The following is a 22,657-nucleotide window of genomic DNA, read 5'->3' on the forward strand; positions in this document are numbered from 1 at the left end:
GTGGTTGAAATTTAACATTCTGGACTATATCAGATTGGAGTACACTGGTATAAACAAAGTCAGAGAAAGACATAATTAATACTTCAATGTCATATGCTGCATATTTACTCTATTATCATGTGCCCCTAACTTCATCAGGAATCAAGTTCAGCTCAGCTCCTTACCTTTAAGCCTTGCTACAGTCTGTACAACTGATCACCACATAGGAATTTAATATACGGATACCTAAAGTTATGAATTGCTGGATAAACTTTTACATCAAAGATAGTGCACTGTCCAAGAAAAAAAATGTGTATTTTAAACTAGACCATGACTTGGATGAAATTACAATAACAACAAAAAAGGAATCTGGGGAAGATCACTGACTTGAGAGAATTATGCATAATTCTGCGGCTGTCAGAATAATTGAACAATTATTGTTCAAAATAAATCTTTTAATGGAAACAGAACCAAAAACCACTAGATGGCAGCAAGCGACCAACGCTTCCAGGATAAGAAAGATGGCATCATTAAACAACTGATGTGTTGTGTCTGTGCATGTATGTCTTGCCTAAAGCCCAGTAAATGGAATTTAAAAGTAGAAACATAAATAGATCACACATGGTGGGTCTGTATATGATGCTAGAGGTAGAGCCCAAATGAAAACTAATCTAGTTTCACTGGAGTGCAAAAGTAGATACAAGATTCTTTAACTGATCCAGTTAAACATATTGTGTAAACACAGCCATTCTGTTCAAGCATTCATGAATCATTCGACATCCTTTAGCTCAGGTATTCAGCCTTTCTGAAGCTGTGGATTGTCTCACAGCATCAGCATTTGAGTTCTTTTTTGGGGGAAAGGGAAATTGTACCTTGAGTTGTGTTTGACTCCTGATGACTCCATAGGTAATTCCATACAGTTTCTAAGCAACAAATGTGTCAGTGTTGCCTTCTTTTACAACTTCCCAGACTTGTCTGCAGGTCTGGGTTTTCCTAGTTCCCTCTCAACAATGCCAATTAAATTTGATTCCACTTAGATTTTTTAATATATTCAACATGAGGGTTAGGCTAAACCAAAGAAAATGTTTACTTAATTTAATTAAAATCTAATTAAAGAACTTTGATTACTGTCTCTGGGTTTAACAATTTCTTCTTCTGTCGTATTTAAAAATTGCATTATGGCATCTGTTTGGGAGGGGCTTTAGGGAATGCATCTGGAGCTCTAAGTCAGAATTTGTCAATGTGTGGACTTCATCTCCCAGAATTCCCCAGCCAGCATTAAGCCGTGTTGAAGTCCACACATTTTAGAGTTGCCAAGTTTGAGAAACACTGCTTTAACTGGTGGCCTGCAACTCTGGGATGATAAAAATATAGAATTCGTTTGTTTTCACAGAGGAATTCAACAGGTGCACTGGGATGGGTAGGAAGGAAATACATCTCCGAAATCTAAGCAGTTCATTTTTGCTACATTTGTGGTCCTGGAATCTCTTTTTGAGATTGACCTTGGAGAGGAACACTCATGTTGCTTTAAAGAAGTTAAGCAAAGGAAGTTCACTCACTATTTTTTTTAAGTCATGGGTTCTTATGGGTGGCTTAAATTGAATTAATCCATCTGAAACTCAAGAGGATTTAAACCTCTTAAATATACACATTCCAGTATACATATTCATTTGTTCTAGGGAACTTGCTAAGGGGTAAATTGGATTCATGAAACAAATTAATTTTACCTTCTTTCAAAGGAAATAATCTAAAATTCATGTGAACTCCAAGACAGTTAAACAACAGTACCAGACTTTCACTAAGCTGAACAGAAAAAACTGGTTAGTTAATAGCTGTCACTCTCAGTTAGCTATCAAAATCATTTTACTCCTCCAGTTCAAGTTCAATTATAATATTGTGCTAATTACAGTATTAATGTTACCTAATATTACTCTACTGGTGCACTGAGGGCCAGCAATGTTCCAGGATTATTATTTTTTTAATGTAGATGTTCCCACAACACAAACAAAAGCAGAGGCCAGAGTGACGAAAGATGAGAAGAGAGAAAGATTAGTTGACAGGAAAAGCCAACCAAACAACACTTTAAAGAAATGGAGACTTCACATAGCAATTAAAGTTTTTCAAGTTTTTTCAGGCAAGAGCAAATACAACTTGTTTTCTGGGGGTGGGTGGGTTTGGCAATCAAAGATTGTACCGGGCAAAACAATGCTGGGATTTAATTATTTAAATGACAGAACTGGGATTACCAAGATTCCAGAGGTTCTTTATCTCTGTGCTTCCCTATTTGGGGGGGGGGGGAAAGAACCACAATGTTGTTTTTCAGAGATTTGCAGCCAAATTCCTAAAGTTTTTTTTGATGACACAAGAAGATTTAGGAACCCAACCTTTACAGATTTTGGATTACTGTCCAAAGCTTTACAAATATCCTTTTGACAGGTATATGTCCCATTGGCGTATCTGTGAAATTAATTGCAAGACCTTTCCTTAACATGAGGTACCCCAGGCATATGGACCAACAACTCCCATAATCCCCTCTCTGGCACTGGAATCTTGTGGGGAATATGGAGAATACAGTACATTAAAGCAGACTTGTAGTTGTTGTCACAGATTCAGAAAGGGCCAGATCCTAGAGTAGAGAGCTTGGTGGTAAAGCCTAATACAAACCAAGATTTAGAAGTTCTGTGCCTCCTGGCTAAAGTTAGGCTAAAGCTTTAGAAGAGGAGATGTTATTTTATATATATATATATATATATATATATATATATATATATATATATATATATATATATATATATATATATAAAATAACATCTCCTCTTCTAAAGCTTTAGCCTAACTTTAGCCAGGAGGCACAGAACTTCTAAATCTTGGTTTGTATTAGGCTTTACCACCAAGCTCTCTACTCTAGGATCTGGCCCTTTCTATATATGTATTTAAACAGTTGGCAGCTTAATCTAAATTGATTTCATTATGATTTCTCTGAATTGCTACTTATTTCAGTCAATTGATTTCAATATATAGGGCTTTCATTCTTGAAAGCTCTAAAGTACATTTATGCCTACATCAACCATTTCCAGCTCCTCTAGATAAATTTTAATTAATTAATGGTTACAATGCTAAATCTAGGCCAGCAAAACCCTGGTCACAATACACTCACGGGGCTCAAAACATGACTCTGGACTAAATATTTCACTCAAACCAATCAATTTCACAGGGTGAGGGAAAACTCCCAATCCATCTTGAAATTCTCAAAAACAAGGGAACCAGTGATTAATTGATATATCCCAATCAATATATTTAGAGGGTAGCAAGGTTGATAAACACAGTGATCAGATAGTTTTGCAGCACATAGAAGGGATAAATTCCCTTAGAATTTATTTTGTCTAATGTATTTATAATTACCCTAAACCTATTTTTAGGCACTGTGGTAAGAATTGCAGCAACAGACTTGCTTAAAATAATTTTGGAAATAAACTGTTCCACACACAGAACTACCTATAAATCATAGTGCAAGCAATTAATTAAGATTAAGTAACAAAACATACAGATGGAAAAATGTTTGCTGGGAAAAGTTATAGATTTCAATGCAGCTTAATCAGTAAACATGATGATCTTGCCTGAAAAGTATTTCAAGCTGTTGAACCAGCCAATACTAAGAGATCAATAGATTATATTAAGAAACCTCTCGTCAGAAAGACTTGAGCTGCTGCCAATGGCAGTTACTTGGTAAGTTTGTAAAATTTACCTCCAACATCTTCTGTCCATACATGTCTAGGTTTGTTAGAATTTTATTTGTTTTAATTATGAATGCTCTCATGTCTCTAAATTTCTCAGTTTCTCAACCATCATGGGCAATTGGCTAAGAGTGAGTTGCTTGCCCAAGGCCACCTAATTCATTTCATTTATAACATTTTTTCCCTACATCCAAAATAAGGTTGGAGCCTCTGCAACCGATTCATCTCTTGGTAAAAGCTGTATGTAATATAGACCAATGGCTTGCATGCATATACAAGTAATAAAAAGAGTTAAAACACAGTGGTCAAAATTCATTGGGAAATATCTGAAAAAGCTTGCTTATTGTGCAACTGTCCACCCACATAGGAAGTTTTATAGTGGACTATCATTTCATAAATCCTTAATTCTTCCCTTAGGCTCATAGCAAGGAATCCCATGAGCAAAACCTAATCCTCTGCTCGCTGAGACAGAAGAAAATCCACCAATTTCAAAAAAGGTTTATTCTTAAACTTGCATAGGACTTCAACCTAGCAAGTTTTCTAAAGACAAATATTTGATTACAGTCTAGAAAAGTTCTGTGGTTGGACAGGAAAGAGATTGCTTTTATTTTTTTTCCCCAAAGCAGAAAAAAAATCTTTTTTTTAATGAATGGAAGGCAGAATTCTTGAATTTCTCTTAATAACAGTACTAGCTTGCTGGATGTAGGTGACCCCTCTCTAATATTAATCAAAATTGTCCATGGATGGCTTTTATTTTAGCTTCACCTCTCCCACTGTAGGATGCTATAGTTTTTTCAACTTCTCACATATCCATTCCATATCCAGGAAGTACAGGAACTCTTCTTAAAAAGGCAAGTAACTGTTACAGAGTGAATGGAAAAAAGGGGAAACAGCTCCCTCAAAACTATCACTCAATATGTGCCCATCCAAAGCTTCCATAGAAAGCAAGTCTTAAACCAGGAGTCGTCAAACATGGCCCTTTTATGACTTGTGGACTTCAACTCCCAGAATTCCTCAGCCAGGCATGCTGGCTGAGGAATTCTGGGAGTTGAAGTCCACAAGTCATAAAACGGCCAAGTTTGAAGACCCCTGTCTTAAACTATGAAAAGATCTCCTTTGAACAGAGACTATGACCTTGTGGTGGAGGAATAATCGAAATACTTTATTCTGTATTGCCTTCTCTACGCTGGTACTCACCAGGAATTATCTCTACTCTTTACTAAATATCCTGCCTTCCTGGCTTGCGTTATTTTAAATCATTATTAAATAATTAATCATTATTTTAAATCATTATTAACAGATCAATCTGATTTTATTTCCTTGACCACAATTGTTTTCTAGTTTATATAGCATGACATAGTGTTTCCTCTAATCCTTTTGTAGGTATTTTAGAACAATTATGTTATTCTTTATCCTAATTGTGATTTTTGTGCCTTATCCACTGATCTATGACTGAATAAAGATTGAATGAGTGATTGGAGCAAGCCTTAAAAAAATCCAAGAATGAGGTAGAAAAATGGAATCTTTTTTTTTTCCTTCCCAAAGGCCAAAAAAGAATTAGGGAAACTGAAGGACAGATTCCCAGCAGAATATACAACTAATAAATATACAAAAAATAAAATAACTTGAGTCTAAGCAAAGAAAAAAAATATAGACTGAAAATGCCTTCCTTTCCAGATTTCGCTGTGCCCTTACTGAAACCTTGGTCATTGTGAGAGGCTGATGAAATAATAACTACTTCCGGCTCAAGACTTTGCTTTCACTTACCATAAGCTCTTCATAATCCTTTCAGTCTCAAGGAGATACTTTTGTCTTTCTTGCTCCACCAGATGGCGATGGCGCTGCACAGGGTCTTCCAATCTTTTTGCTCTTTCCATCACTTTGTGATTGATCTCCAATTCTGCATTCCTCATCATGGCTTTCAGTGTCTCCTGATTCTGCAGCTGTTACACAAGAGAAACCAGAGTCAATTTGTCCTGCTTAACGTCCATCCTATTTCAGCACATTCCATTGCTCAGAAGTGGGTTTGCATAAACAATATTTCAGCCGAACACACTTAAAAAAGAAAGGGTCCTTATCAATGCTTGCACATTAAAAAAAACATAAATAAGGGAAGCAGAAATGAGCATGAATGCTATTAATATATAAACTATACATCTAAATTCAGCAGGATATTGATTAAAAAGACTAATATTAGTGGGTTTTTAAATGGATTTTTAAATAAAATTTTGTTGAAAAAAACTGGGGATATTAAATCTTTAGCTTTATATGCAAATCAATCTAGCATGTTATATCTATTACATTCTGGTGTGTTGGGCAACAATTTTCCGCAACTCAGTTTCAGACACAGATACAAATAAGCATCCAAAAAACATCTCTACCAACACAAAGCAGCTCCTCTTCCTGAAGACGGCATAAATGGGTCATTTGTTTTAATAGACCAGTCATTCAATTGGGTGATGAATATGAAAAAAGCAATAAAAGAAAACCACAAATAAAATCCAAACAATGGAGGCAGACTTAAAAAGGATCAATATGTGTGTGTGTGTGTGTGTGTGTGTGTGTGTGCATGCGCACACGCACGCAGGCACACACAAGTGTAAGAAAAAGAGCAAGACAGAGAGAGACAGCATGTATTACATTTTACTATTCTTATCAGTTAAAAAAGTCAAAATGGAAGCCATCCCCATGTAATCAAGGCCCTGCCCCTTTTTATGTGCATTATGGTCTTCCATTTCCTCCCTCTTAAGCAGAACACAGTACTGCTCTCTAAGGTCAGTTCCGTGTAGTGATTAAGGAGACTCATCTCACAGGTTGATGTTGTGGGGAAAATAGGAAGAGGAAGGACTATTATGTATGCTTGCCACTTTCAGAAAGTTATAAAATTAATAAAGGCAGGATAAAAAAAATCTAATAATAATTTGATGGTGCTCAGATAAGTATCTAATGAGCTTTGCACCTTCCATTTATCCTATTATCACTACCCCATAATCCTGAGAAGAAACATCAGGGCCTCCTGTCGGATAGAGCAATGAAGCAGATTCTAGGTGGCCATGAAGAAAATGGCAATGAGGATTACCCAAGTTTAACTTGTTTTTTGTCTGCAACATTTGTACATGTCTAGGTGAAATCTGTGAACAAGCAGAATATAAGCTTAGTTTGTTTTGAGATTTAGAACTCAAATGAAGAGACCATGCAGTTTCCAGTTATCTAATGTCATGTTAGTGTATTAAGGGCAGGCAACTGAGAGCCCAGCAGCTGGAAGTCTAACAGTGGCAGGTCTAAATAAGAAGAAATACTTATTAAATATGCAGCTTTCACGGAGGGAGGGAGGGAGGGAGGGAGGATTACAGTAGATCATATAGGTAAGTTTCAGGTTAGCCAAGTACTGTATTTAATGTGTCCTCCCTGGTTTTCACTGTCTCACTGCAGTTCCTACAATGATGCTGTCATTCTAAATGAGCACTGAAGTGATCTTAATTTCAGTAATCTGAGATTTCATATGCCTAAATAGGTGCTTTCATTTTTCATTAGCACCTATGATTTTCCATTAGCATCTGTTATTTTGTTTGTGCCTCCTTGAAAAGAACTTCCAGCAAAGATAATGCTGTTATAAAAAAATATAATATGTATAAAAGGTAAAGGTAAAGGTTCCCCTGCACATGCGTGCTAGTCGTTTCCGACTCTAGGGGCCGGTGCTCATCTCCGTTTCAAAGCCGAAGAGCCAGCGTTTGTCCGAGGACGTCTTCGTGGTCATGTGGCCGGCATGACTAGACGCCAAAGGCGCACGGAACGCTGTTACCTTCCCACCATAGTGGTCCCTATTTTTCTACTTGCATTTTTACGTGCTTTTGAACTGCTAGGTTGGCAGAAGCTGGGACGAGTAACAGGCGCTCACTCTGCTACGTGGCACTCGGGATACCCAGTATACCCAGTGCTTTTTTTCTAAAAAAAAAAAAAAAGGTGCTGGAACTCTCATCTTGGCGGGTGGGGGGGCGGTGCTGCTGCAGTCACAGGTGCGAAGGGTGTTGGCGGCGGGCTCCCCTCCCTGGGGCCGGAGCTGGCATGGCTGGTGCTGTGGGAGCAGCAGAGCCCACTCTATATGGCGGGGCTACGCAATGCAGGCAGCGGAGGCGGTGCGGGCCAGGCGATGTTTTAATCTTATGATTTTAAAAATATATTTTTTCTATTGTGTTTCCTCAAACCTCACCATGTGGATTGCATACAAATATTATATAATTGGTAAATAAAGGTAGAACATATGTTAAATATACATCAAATGATAATATGCTTCCCTACAAAGTCAATTCTTGCTCAATGACAGACCAAGGAGTTAACTCGGAAAGGGAAGAGGAAAATCTAGAAGAGGTCTGTGCAGCTCTTCAACATCTTCATCAACGATTTGGATGAGGGGATAAGATGGGGAACTCATCAAATTTGCAGACAACACCAAGCTGGCAGGAATAGCCAATACTCCAGAAGATAAGCTTAAGATACAGGAGGATCTGGACAGACTCGAACACTGGGCACTATCCAACAAAATGAAATTCAATTGTGAAAAAAGTAAGGTTCTACATTTAGGCAGGAAAAATCAAATGCACAGGTATAGTATAGGTGGTACCTTGCTCAATAGTAGTAACTGTGAGAGAGATCTCGGAGTTCTAGTGGACAATCATTTAAATATGAGCCAGCAGTGTGCTGCAGCTGCCAAAAAAGCCAACACAGTGCTAGGCTGCATTAACAGAGGGATAGAATCAAGATCATGTAAAGTATTAATACTTGGAATACTTGGCCATACTTGGAATATTGCATCCAGTTTTGGTCACCACAATGTAAAAAAAGATGTTGAGACTCTAGAAAGAGTACAGAGAAGAGCAACAAAGATGATTGGGGGACTGGAGGCTAAAACATACAGGGAATGGTTGCTGGAATTGGGTATGTGTAGTTTAATGAAGAGAAGGGTAAGGGGTGACATGATAGCAGAGTTCCAATATCTCAGGGGCTGCCACAAGGAAGAGGGAGTCAAGCTATTCTCCAAAGCACCTGAAAGCAGGACAAGAAGCAATGGATGGAAACTAGTCAAGGAGAGAAGCAACCTAGAACTAATTTAGCTGATTCTAGAAAACAATAGTATCTTTTGTACACTCTTGAAAACTATTTTGAATCTAAATAATTCTTAAGAATGAAATATTCTTAATTTGGACTTTACTTTTACTGTTTGGACTGTTGTGTGTTTTGAAAAATAGATTATTTAGAATCTAGTTACGTTGCACTTCAGTCTTTAAATAATTAACCTAGTATATACATATATATGATGCTTTTCCTGGTGAGCTTAACATCAATAACAACATTTATTAAAAATTTAGGCTAAAATAATTTCTGGGGGTATTATCTGTATAGTAAAATTTTGGACAAGCAGTGATCTTGTTACATATGTGCATAAGCGTAGTCAGTAGGATATGCCGTTTTAAAAATATCAAACATGCAAAGAAAGAAAAATAAGTCCAAAATATCTGTATTACATCCAGAAATGCCAACTTTGCAACCAATATTTCTCATCCATAACTATGGCACCCTAAGGATACCTGCATACATGCAAATGTTTCTCTGGGATCAGTAATGCAACAGGGATTGGTTTTTCCTTCCAGTAACATATACCTAAAACCAGTTTATTGCATTTGGCAATTGTACTAAAAAAATCTCATTCCTTTAATTTGAAATCAAGTGAAAAATTGATTTAAATTATTTTATTAAAACAAATTAATGGCAATTCTTTTATAAAAAGTTGCCTCAAACAAAATGAGTTTGACATGCCTGCTCTAGATAGTGGAATGCTCCAAAATAAATTCTAGACCAGGCCTGTACATGCAGCCTACCTTGGACAGAGCACAGACTTTTTTTTTAAAGTAATAAAATCACCACCACTGCCCTGAAAGTCATGTTGCCTAGTGCCTCCATGGCATACCCTGACCACAAGCTCCAACACTGTAGATGCTCCTCTAGTCACCAAATCATTGATTAGTCCACCAGCATTCCTTTGCAGACCACAAAGATTTTTAATTTATCAGTGTGGGCCTTTCCTTTCTACAAGATAATTTTTTATTTATTTATTTATTTTAATTCCATTTATATCCCGCCCTTCTCCGAAGACTCAAGGCGGCTTACAAGCTCTAACAGCTCACCATGAGCCAGTAGATTCTGCTGCCTTGGATGGCTAAATGCATTTCAAAGGCCGCAGGAACCTGGCATATGGGTGGGGGAGATAGGTGGGAGGCCACTGCAGCATTCCTACAGTCAGTTATGTTATTGTTGTTGTTGTTAGTTGCGAAGCCATGTCCGACCCATCGCAACCCTATGGACAACGTTCCTCCAGGCCTTCCTGTCCTCTACCATCTTCTGGAGTCCATTTAAGCTCACGCCTACTGCTTCAGTGACTCCATCCAGCCACCTCATTCTCTGTCGTCCCATTCTTCTATTGCCCTCAATCTTTCCCAGCATTAGGCTCTTCTCCAGTGAGTCCTTCCTTCCTGACTCCAAGAGTCAGTCAACTTAACATTTATCTAAATTGACTAAATCAATTTGGGGCTTGTTAATGACACATAAAAGATGGTTCATTTTTGCCATCAATTAAAAAAAAAACCAGTGCATTTTTAAATCTCCTAAAATGGCCAGTAACCTTTTTTTTAAACCACATATGGGCAGGAGAAAGAGGTATTTCTATGGAAGTTGACATATGGATATGGCCAGATTCCAAGACTCAGTGAAGAGAACTCTGGGCTTTGTTACAATCATAAGCTGAGTACTAGCTATAAAAATAACTCCCCTAAACCTTGTTCTCAAATCTTCCACTGATCAACTCATGAGTAGGTGTTTGTACTCATAGAAGAGGTTTATTATCATGTACTGTCTCTGACTATGAAAGTCCTCTTTATCACTTTTATTCTATTTTTGGATATCACTGTCAGATGTAGCATTATTGATCTTCTCAGCCCATTACAGGTTGGCTAGACAAAGAGATTTAACCCTCTTTCTCATACAATGAACAGAGGCCAAGGTTTTTAATTATGCCATGCATTAACCTGATCACTGATCCAAATAATAATCTCTGTCAGTCTATCTGCTGTTTTGTTACCTATCCCTACTGAAGCCAATTATGGCTTCTTGCATTTCTGCTTTTACTACCCCACCCTCCCCCTCCCTGTCCACAACACACTGAAGAACAAAAGAATCCCACAACAAAACAAAAGGACAATGCTTTGTACTCAAATGAAATAGACTGGTCATTAAGATGCCTTTAGCTCTTTTCCATAAATATTTACATTTGTCTTCATTGTTATTTGGCCATAGTACAGAACAAACTATTCTTCCTTGCTTCTATTGTTTATGATGAAGGTCACTGAAAGCACATGTCCTTAGAATCAACCTTGGCTTCATAGATAAACACTTGTGCATTATGCAGGATCACTGAATAAATGCCCTTACCACATTTATATATATGCTAAGAGAGAGAAAAATGTGTTAACTTCAACATCACTGAAGCAAAAAGATACCTCAGATTCTTTTCCACAAGTTTACTGTATTCTTTAAAACATATACTTTAAGATGTCTATGGAGATTCTCAGTCATCCAGGTCATGGTTGTCCCCAAGATGCTTTCTTTCAAATGGCAACTAGACTTTTGTCAGGACCCACCCCAATCCACGTCTTAGGAAAACAAAAACTTTTGGAGTCAGTTCTAGTCCAAAAGGAATTTTTACTAGGACATGCTTTGTTGTGGAAATACAAGACAGGACTTGGTATTGTTTTACAAATTGAAACTTTACAAAGAGTTCCTGGTTCAACCCCCCTTCCCTCAACCCCATTTGGTCAGCCCCCATCATTTTAATTCATGTCATCCCTTTCGTGGGAAAAAGGGAACTTCGAATCTTTATGGTTATTGCCTTCTTCCTTTACAGATTCAAATGGAGACACAGGCCAGATGCCTTCTTCCCTAACCCTCCCTTTTGTTCCCCCAGTTCAAAAGATTTCCCTTGGTCTCTGAAATAACCTAAGGCTGGCTGAATCCACATGCGCTCCCCCTTCCTCAGGAGATGGCAGAATCCATGGGGGGGGGGAAATAATGTTTTAAACCAGGGGTGTCAAACTCAATTTCATTGAGGGCCGCATCAGCATTGCGGTTGCTCTCAGGGGGACGGGTGGGTGTGGCCTGGGTGGGCGTGGCCTACTGGGTGGGCGTGGCTAGAGTGCGTATGGAGTACTGGGTGGGCATGGCCAGCTCTACATCGTTCCCATCAAGGGTGCCTATGGGGGCCTGGGCAGGAGTGGGACAGATCTGGGGGTCTCTGGCAGAAGGAGGGTCTCTGGGCCAGGGCCAAGGCAGTGGGGGCCGTTCCTCACTGTTTCCAGGATGGCTTCGTGGGCCACATGAAACCACTTCGCGGGCCGCATCCGGCCCCCGGGCCTTGTGTTTGACATGTCTGTTTTAAACATACATTTATGAATGTGATATAAATGGATTCTGACAACTTTCTTGTTTTGCTGGAAGACGTCTCACTTCTTCAGTTCTGACTGAATGTGGGGAGAATGGAAGGATTTATATTCCTTGTAGTCATGTGGTTGTTAGACTCTCAGAAAGAGGGCTAATGACCAGATGACTGCAAGGAATATAAATCCTTCCATTCTCCCCACATTCAGTCAGAACTGAAGAAACTTTTTGGATAAGAAGTGAAATGTCTTCTAGCAAAATGAAGTCCGAGTTGGGGACAGGTACCTTAAGATATTAATATATCTTAAAGTAACAAGAAGTATTTAAATTTTAAACTATTATAAATACCTCCTCACAAGATCAGAACAAGAGCACAAACGTAGACCAAGGCTCTAAATAAAACAAAAACTAATGTTTGTATAGGAATCCTAAAGAAAACATATTAATGAAGATAATAATAGTTCTGATTAAATAGTTCAACATGTCTACTTTACAAAATTAATGATTTGGTTGGCATTCTAGCAGACAGAACACACTACATAAGATCCTGATTCTTATCTTTAGATAAATGTGAAAAGTCAATAAAAAAATTCTTATGAATTATTCAGCCACAGGAGTTTGGGAAACGGTAATCTAGGAGCACAATCCAGAGAGGTGGCAGTATAGGTAGCAACCTAGATGACCTTGTAGAATAACAATATTGAAAGGGACCTTGGAGGACTTCTAGTCCATTCCTCTGCCCAAGCAGGAGACCCTATACCATTCTGAACAAATTGCTGTACAAAAACATCTTAAAAACCTCTAGTAATGGGGCACCTGGAGGCAAGCCGTTCTTACTGATTAATTGTTCTCACTGTCAGGAAATTTCTCTCTTTGTCTCTTGTGACGATCAGAATTGGACACAGTATTTCAAATGTGGTTTTACCAGAGCAGTATATAATGGTACTAATATCTCAGTGATCTTGATACTATTCCTCTATTGATGAAGCCTAGAAGTTACACGGCCTTTTCTTGGCAGTTGCAGCATGAGCTTCTGGCTCATACTTACTCCATTAGGACTCTTAGATCCTGTTACAATATAAGCTTGCTTTAATTAAAGTAAAAACCAAAAGTAGACTTATACCTATATATTTTAAATACTGTACAATGTAGCTCTTAGATGCCATGTATTTTTTAAAATTAGGCAGCGTTCCATGATGACACAACAACATATATTATCAGGTTGGTGAGATGGAGGAAGGGTAAACTTCCATTTTCACCAGTCAGTTCCTCACTTTTTAAAAATTCTAACAACATTCAGAACAGAATAGCACAGAATAACAGAGTTGGAAGGGACCTTGGAGGTCTCCTAGTTCAACCCCTTGCTCAGGCAGGAAACCCTATACCATTTCAGACAAATGGCTGTCCAGGCTTTTCTTGAAAACTTCCAGTGTTGGAGCATCCACAGCTTCTGGAGGCAAGGTGAATTGTCTCACGAAGGACGAGAGGGAGACCGTAGGCAAAGTTCATACGTTTATTTAGTTCAGCTCCGGACAGCTGACAGGCAACACTGCTAAGCTTGTAAGACGCCCTGAGTCTTCGGAGAAGGGCGGGATATAAATGGAATTAAAATAAATAAAATAAATAAAACACAAACCGGCTTTTATAGAGAACTGTCAAACGTTATAACCAATCAGTGAACCGTGCTTTCCCGCCGCTAGGGCGGCAGCCAATCGTCTTGCGGCAGTCTGACAGCTCTGGGGCTGTTGTCGGCTGCTAGGGAAATCCTCTCAGCTGAGCGGCCGGCTCAGCTGGAGGACCTGATTGGGGACTGCTGTGCTGACAGCTCCGGCGGCTGTCAGCTGGATCAGACCTGGCGCGTGCGTGTTTGCTTTCGGCAGTTCTTTTGACAGCTATCACTGTCAATGGCTGCCTGAGGGTTTGCGCGCATGCGTTGTTTCTTCCGGCAGCCTTTTGACAGCTGTCAACTGTCAACGGCTGCCGGGTCGGGGCTTCCCCAGGATGTTTGAAGGCTCCTGGGGGTTTGGTATGTATCACAAGCCATTCCACTGATTAATTGTTCTAACTGTCAGGAAATTTCTCCCTAGTTCTAGGTTACTTCTGTTTTATCTTCCACTTGGTGCACAGTTTGTCTCCCAGTTGATGTCAGGGTAGTTAAAGTCCCCATTACTATTGTGATGTGCTTCCTACAAATCTTAGTTAACTGACTAGCAAAAAGTTCATCTATTTTCTCTGTTTGGTTGGGTGGCCTATAGTATACACCTATCGTAATGTCATTCCCCCCCCCCCCTTATATTGACCCAAAGACAAATTTTCAGCATAGTTGTGCTCTATTTCTGTAGAGATGTAGTTATTTCTTATATATAGTGGAACTCTTTCATTTGGTCTGTTTCTTTTAAATAATTTAAATCCTTCTAGCTATATATTCCATTTATGGCTTTCATCCCTCCAAGTTTCCGTAATGGCAACAATATCATATCTGTCCTCATTTACTTGAATTTCTAATTCACCCTGTTTATTCTTCATATCCTGTGTGTTGGTGTATAGATATCACAGTCCTTACTGACATTCTTGACTATTTTAAAAATACGCCTCTTCTTTCTCTCAATTAGCACCTGGCAGACACCTGACCTCTTTCAAAAGCTCTGCGTCCTTTCCTAAATTGATATTCCTTAAAAATTGCATCACCAACCAGAAGGTGCTTTTTTTTAAGATACCATGCTCTTCTTGCATGACTGGTGTGTAATACCTGATCCACACTTTCCCCTATCCAAAACAAGTTTTTCGTCTCAGACCACAATCTCCTGCTCATCTGAATTATTGTCATCACAACCAGCTTGATCTTAGTATCCCTGTTAAGGTCAGCAAGGGCACTGTATCTGTTATGCAGGGACACAATGAAAGTCTTGTGTTTGTGGTTCACCGTTTTCATCCTGCCAGATCCCATGGTTGTCCATACTGCCTTTCTCCTGCAGGATCTTTTTAGTAGAGGGTGCTGATAGTGGGGCAGCTCAATAGAATAGAATGGCTGAACTGGACACCTAATTTCTGCCTAAAAGCATAGACTACCAACTCTAGATAAGTAGTAAGTCCATGTAAACTAGCAATTTGCTTACAAATAGGATAGTATCTAAATTTGAAGAGTACCTCAAAGGACAGCTGTGAAACAGGTATTGCACTGAACTAAGCTAGATATTCTAAAATAAAATTGCAATCACAGATGCACTTACCAAGGATGTACTACTGCTGTTTTAGATTTCAGTTATATGACAATATACTTTGCTCCACTGGACTTCACCTCAGTCCCCCTGAACAAACAGCTAGCAGCTCTTCCTAGCAGCCTCTGGGAAATTCAAATGCAATGCAGACGCAACCAGAATTTGTAAGAATACTGTTTAACCACATCTTTATGGTTTGTGACTGTTGCTTTATTGATCTTACCTTCCTCTACAAAGTCTTTAATTTGATGTTTATACTAATGCTTTGAAAGAGTATTCAGAGTAACTTTCAGAGATGTATTTGCTTAATTTGCAACAGAAAAACAACATAAACTTTGTGGAATCTAAAAAGGGCACATTCATTCATATTCTATTAAATTTCTCTGAGGCTTATGCCATCATGTCTACCTCTTTGGTTTTTGGTTTGTTTTTTTAAAGAAGTTCAAACTAAAATGTGTTTGCATTTTGGTACCCATTTCAAAAAGTATATCTATCTTCCTCAGCAATTTTGCATCACATACACAGTGAGGGCAAATAATTTTCTAACAAGGGTAATTTTGGCAAAGTATATTACAAAATTAGGAAAAGTGAATTTTCAAATGGTAACTAAGATTTAGTTTGTGGATGGGTCTGAAAATGCAAACAAAGATATGCTTGCAACCCACTGGAGGCCTTCTCTAGTGTAACAATACCTGTAACTGCCTTATCTGGAGAAGCTGGAGACGGAGATCGGATACGTTGTGTTTCATGTTAAGGAAACTGAACTGCATGGCTGCGGAGTTTGATGGAACAAAATGGCGGGGGCTTTTACTGGAAATCTCAACTTCTGCTAATGAATTCTTCCCAGTGAAGTCATGAGTGGATCCTAAAAATAAAGATAGGCAAATGACTCCATTAATAACCTTACTTCCCTCTCTCCTACTCCTCTTTTGATCATTAATCATTAATGGATCACTTAATAAACTTGACGTTGTAAAACAGTATCAGAAATTAGAATATAATAGACACATTGGTTGACTGATGTGATGACAGAGAACAGATGAGACAACAAAAAGAGAATGATTGTCAAAAGATAATTTATATACAATGTAAACAAGACTGGGATTATTATTTTTTTTGCTGCTCAGATATTTGATAAAATCTAATCATTGGCCTACTAAATTCTGACAAATCCAGTATCATCTATAAGCCTAAATATTTTTCGTAAATACAGTTAATCAGTGTGTTTTACAGTTAAGGTCAGTGGTGGGATTCAGCCTGTTTGCACCACTCTGGTAGCTAATTTTTTTGTTGCCCAGGCCCAGAATGGACTTCCAGAAGCGGCATCCACACAGAGAACTGGTTGTTCATATATTTGAATCCCACCACTGGTTAAGGTGTTGGGACTTAGAGTCATCTTGAAGTCCATCCTTAGTTAGAGAAGCTCCCTGAGTGATTTTAATCACATATTCTTAGCCCACCCAACTCCACAGAGATAATGTTATGGGGGAACAATACAAGCAAGGAGCACAACACACAGTGCCTTCAGCTTCTGACAGAAGTTAAATATATATCTAATATTGATTCTAAGATATCATTGAGCAGATTCAAATTCAGTGTAAGAAAACAGAAAACACATGGGCTAGAATCACACATTACATGAAGTCAACATGAACCTTGTAAGAATTGGATTTGGTCACAGTCCAATTTCTGGAGTGTCTATCCACTTGGTTTATGAACTATGGTATTGTGCAACCCAGGCAATTTTTGTTCATTTCATAAATTATGATATTAGATGAACCCAGCCAGAGGAAAAGAGGTATTGCACACCAAAAAGAGAAAGTGGCAATAGGTGGATAAAATCTGTTCTGCTTTCCTGACATTTATTTTATTGATTTTGTTGCCTTTGCCACACCACACCGTTCTCTAAACCAGTGTTTTTCAATCTTAGCAACTTTAAGAAGTGTAGACTTCAACTGCCAGAATTCCCTAACTCACTGGCGGGGCAATTCTGATGGCTGAAGTCCAAGCATCATCAAGTTGTTAAGATTGAGATTAAGATTTGCTCTAAATAATCCATCAAAGTACAAACCAAGAAGGAGGAAAAGAAGAACTGATAACCTACATTAAGTCCTAACTATGGCTTATACCAATCCTATTAGTGGTATAATAATTTTTCTTATTTTCTTCTTTTTTTGTTTTGTTTTTTGACAAAACCCCTATGCTTTTTATTGATCCATTTTCAAACAAGAAATTCATAAAATAAAAATAAATATTTAGACCTACATAAAATAATCTAAGATAAAAATAAGCTATTTACTATACACAAGAACAAAAGGAAATGAAAACTTTAAACCATAAGAAAATACATTAGAAGAACATATAAATAAAACCTGTAATTATAACTATATCTCATGTTCACCTGATTCAGCAAATCTTTAAGAAGAAAAACTAAGCTTTTAATATTGACCAAGCCCATTCAAAAATGTTTTCTCAAAAGGAGAGAACATGACATTTTTAGATTAACAAACTTTTTTTCAAAAAAATGCTAAATCTTAAAGTTAGACATAGAATTAAAGAGGAAACAAGTCTTGGAATTAAAGCATTTTTTTATTTTCCAAGGGTTATTCTTTTTTGGTATAGTTAGAGCATGAAAAACGCATCTTAGTTCTGAGTAATTCATTTTCTTTTCATATTATTTTCTTCCATTACTTTCCTCATTATCAGCTAGAATCCAGAATTGGGCAGGACATAGTGCTGAGTGATTGTAGTGAGAAAATCTCAAACCTGTTACAATAGAGTCCATTCTTGACTGGTTAGGTCATACTTTTATTTTTCAATTCAAGCCCCAAACCTCACTATATTTAGTTTTAAAGGAAGTCAAAGTTTTTCCTGCTTTGGCTTTCCATTGTTTCAAAATTTTGAACATCAGTGAAACAGCAGATGGGCTTGATTCCAACTATACAAAAAAAATCTGAAGGATAGTTTTTCTGTCATGTAATTACGCTTTTGAAGGAATTCCCCATCTTTAAAAGGGAAAATGAGGTGAGGGAAAATAGCCCGTTTCTCTGCAACAGGTCATGTGTTTTTCAGTCAGTATTTTTGTTCTGGATGATGTTTCAGTAGTATAAAAAAGACTCTTACGTAATCTTTCACGGGAGAAATGATAATGGCAGACGTAGATTCTTTTCCAGTCTACCACACCCACACAGCTGTGCCTGCCTCTTCAAACATGTAACCCTGGGCAACACCATGTTTAGAGGCAGCTCCGCAGGCACAAGGAGGGAGGGAGGGAGGGAGGGAGGGAGGGGGAGAGGGAGAGGGAGAGGGAGAGAGAGAGAGAGAGAGAGAGAGAGAGAGAGACAGAGACAGAGACAGAGAGACAGAGAGAGACAGAGAGAGAGAATTCCTGAGCTCAAGGCTTGGGTATGCTGCCTTTCCAGGAGGCTGCAAGACAACATTCAGCATAGATGCCTTCATGCAGTCTCTTTTAAAACTCAATCTCTTTTCATGTACCTCCTTTTCTATTAGAATTTATCATGGTATAAAATACAAATGAAAATAAAAATAGTAAGGAAATGGGAAAGGGAAAGATCTGACTTCCAACTTTTTCAGTGCAGTAAAATACAAAATAAAATTGCAGGTTCAACTTTTTACTTTATCAACAGGTACTAGCCATTTCTATAAGGACTCTCTCTCTCTCTCTCTCTCTCTGTGTGTGTGTGTGTGTGTGTGTGTGTGTGTCTCCCCCTCTCTCTCTTCTGTATTTATTTTATTTATATCCTGCCTTTTGTATTTTTATCAAAGCGATAAACAAATCTAATACTTTTTCCTTTTATTTTTCCCACAATAACCCTGTATGATGGGTTGGACGGAAAGAGAGGGACTGGCCCAGAGTCACCCAACTGTCTTTCATGACTAAAGTGGGATTAGAATGCCCGGTCTTTAGCCTGGTCTAACCATTAGACTTTGGGTCCCCAACTCCTGTTGGGAACCAGACCACGGAAGTGGCAGACAAGCACACAAAGCTTCATTTTCGCATGCACAAGATCTAGGCTGCACACATGAAACTATCCCCTCCCCCCATCGCAGCTGTTGGTCCGTGGAGCCACAAAGATTGGGGATTGCTGCACTAGATCACCAACTGGCCCTCTAAACTAGCTTAATCAGCAAAACCCAAAGTTAAAATTTCTTTTTTTTTCCTGTCTCAAGCACTAAGAAGTGGTTTCTAGGTAGAAACCAAGTGGGATATGTTCTCTTATCTAATTAAATCAATCAATTTTGCCACGTTGGATAGGCCTTTAAATGATTCTGAAGAGTCACATTCAAATATCAGGCCTAGTGATAGAATATAAATAGCAGGCTGAAATTCTTGAAAGCATTTTTCCAGAAAGCACTTCTTCCCATTTATCATTGCCTATTGTAAAAAAAAGGGATGATACATTTTCTGAAACACTTTAAGATGTTGCAGCTCTTCACTAGTTTGGAAAAGCAGCTCTACACTTGTTCAAGAAAGATGGACATTGGACTGATAGGATAAGTTAATTATACTACATGCCCAATTTTTTTATTTGTCTGGTGTTGTATATTGTAAAACACTCCCCGAGGAGACAGGACACTTCTGGAGGATATGAGATGGAACCCTTTGTGCCCTTTTCTTTGCACCAACATTTTGTATATTCTTGTATTCTGAGGGGCAATATAGTAAAAATGATTTTTTTCCTTGAATTTACTCTTAGTATTCCATAATAACTGTCCCCAAAACACAGGAATCCAAGGCAGCATTACAGACTTACAATGTCTTTGCAATGCTTGTTCAGAAGTATAGAAGAAAACAAACTAAACAATTAATCTCAATACTGCCAAAGACTATCATCATAGGATGCTTCACATTTAGCAGAAACAATATCTTGCTTTCTCTTCAGTTTCGTGAAATTCCTTGGCCAGATTATTAACAGTTGAAAATATTATGGGACATTTAAATTTTTTAGGCTGATTCCCAGAATTTCCTTTAAGGTAAAATGAATTCTGTTGTGCTTATCATATCACAAGAAAGCTTACCTGACATCTCAGCACTGCTCTTACTAATTACAGTTTTTACCATCTTCTCACTAAATGGAAGAAAAGTAGATAATAATTACATTAGAATCGTCTTGATGTTGTCAGATAACATAAACTATTTAAACAATGTAGCATCAATGATTTTGCTTATAATTACAATCTAGATTACATTATATCCTGTCTATAATATAGATTACCTTGTAATTTAATTACTGATCTCACTTTAATATACTGGTTTAAAGAAAATGTAGAGCTCCACCACCAATAAAGGAATTTCACCAGAAGATTAATTGAATCAGAATTAATCAGAAGAATAGGGCAAATCTCCATGAATTACTGTCGTTTCTACTTTATCCAACTTTCCAAAATGTGAAGATGAAATTTTGACTCAAGTGAAGCCAACATGGTCAGGATTTGTCCTGGAACATTCCCTCCTCCCCCCATGGTGATTACGAACATTATTACAATGAAATAGATTTAATGGTTTTATTTCATTTTGGGTTTTTTTACCTAGAGAGATCTTTGCTATTACTTGTATTTGGCCCTTTTAAAAGCGCAGACTGAACAAGGCCAGTTAAACTGGCAATCTGTTTTTCCATGGCTTGCATCCTCTCTCTGTAAGACAAGAGAATCCTTGGTTAAAGCCAAACATAGTCATTTCCATGACTTGATTTTCTGAAGGGAATGAGGATCACAGAAAGTTACCATGGAATTTCTTTTGTAGTTTTTGAACATCCATTTGCATGTATCATGTGACAAAAGGCCAGTTGACACACACACACACACACACACACAAACACACTCACACAAACCCAACATTCCTGTATGACTATAACCAAGACTCTTATGAGCGCTATTTGCTATCTCATGAACCATACAATATTCCATGTATACTGAGATTAGACACCAGAATTCCCAGCCAACAAGGTCAATAAATATTTGTCAATATTTGAATATTGACAAAGGGAACCAATCAGAAATGTAAAACTATTTTTTAAAAATAATATTGTATCCCACAGTGTTCGATTTTTTTTAACTTTGGCAAATTTAAAATAAGCAGACTTCAGTTCTCATAATTCCCCAAGCTGGCTGAGGAATTCTTGGAATTGAAGTCTACACATCTTTCCAAATTTCCAAGGTTGAGAAACATTGGTCTAAGCTATTTTAGCTTAGCTTTTTTTGGTCAATTATCTTTGTCTGGTTGCTTCTACTGCTTCCTTTTTTTGACCAAGTTGGAATTTCTTTCTTCAAAGGGAAGACGCACTCGAGTCTTCTAAAGTTCTTGCACTCCCTACCTTATACTCATGATATAAACCCCTTGACAGGGTTCCTCCTGTTTTGCCACCACCCCCCCAAAGAGTTTTCCTTGCCTCATTTTGAGGAACCAAAGTTTAAACAAACCCAAATATGAAAAGAGAAAGTTACAATTACAAGGGAAATACTTCCAATCTTTTTATTCCATGTGCTTACTTTACAGTAAGTCATTATTCAATAAAAATGTTTACTGTGTAATGAAAATATAGATAAGAATATTATTGAGATGATGACAATGTCTCATTCAGTGACAGAGTATGGAGGGAAAGATGTTTGAGCAGGAACTATAGCAGCCATAGCACTAAGTTATACTTCTGTACTTGCTTCTGAGTCCTTTCTTTTTTAGTTGAACCAATACTGGATAAAATACTAGTTCTGTCTCAGTTATACTCATTGGCAATTATTTTCTCCTCTTGTTTTCTAAAGCTGTCTTGTTTAAACAGATAATCTGGAATTATCTAGTCTTACTCCCAACAGCTCTCAAGGCCTCAAGCAGAAAAAAAGTATTTGCCAATCCTGACACCCAAGGGTTTAAGGATTAGGAATTTGTAGCTTTCCAGATGTAACTGAACAAGTATTCCTAGAATTCATCACCATCAGGTATGTTAGATGGGGCTTCTGGGAGTTGTAGTTCAGAATCATCTGAATTTTGGAAATCAAATATTGTGATGATCAAAATGTTGCATGGCGAATACTGAAATCCTCATTCAAATCCTTGATCAGTCAAAAATTGTTGTTCAGTCAGACATGAACTTTCAAAATATGAACTGCCTGAAGAAATAGAGGAATTAATGTAACTGATGAACAAAATTTTCTGATCCTGTTTGGAGCCAGATAGATACTGGCATACATCCTAAACTTTATTATTTAATTTGGCTGATGGTGGCT

General features: G+C 37.9%; 1 protein-coding gene across 10 annotated transcripts in view; it reads right to left on the reverse strand.

Annotated features, from left to right (window-relative positions):
- KIAA1217 overlaps nt 1–22,657 on the reverse strand; it is a 232,825-nt gene that overhangs the window by 47,834 nt on the left and 162,334 nt on the right. For 9 of the 10 annotated variants that reach the window (XM_083376374.1, XM_083376368.1, XM_083376372.1 and 6 more), the window contains 4 exons: nt 20,966–21,070; nt 20,456–20,505; nt 16,108–16,280; nt 5,481–5,656 (listed from right to left, as the gene is read on the reverse strand). In XM_083376374.1, the coding sequence (XP_083232500.1) occupies nt 5,481–5,656; nt 16,108–16,280; nt 20,456–20,505; nt 20,966–21,070 (504 nt within the window). The remainder of the gene's footprint in view (nt 1–5,480; nt 5,657–16,107; nt 16,281–20,455; nt 20,506–20,965; nt 21,071–22,657) is intronic. The other variant, XM_083376370.1, reaches the window with a different exon arrangement.

The sequence above is a fragment of the Vipera ursinii genome (genome assembly GCF_947247035.1).
Source record: "Vipera ursinii genome assembly, chromosome: Z".
NCBI classification, from domain to species: Eukaryota; Metazoa; Chordata; class Lepidosauria; order Squamata; family Viperidae; genus Vipera; species Vipera ursinii.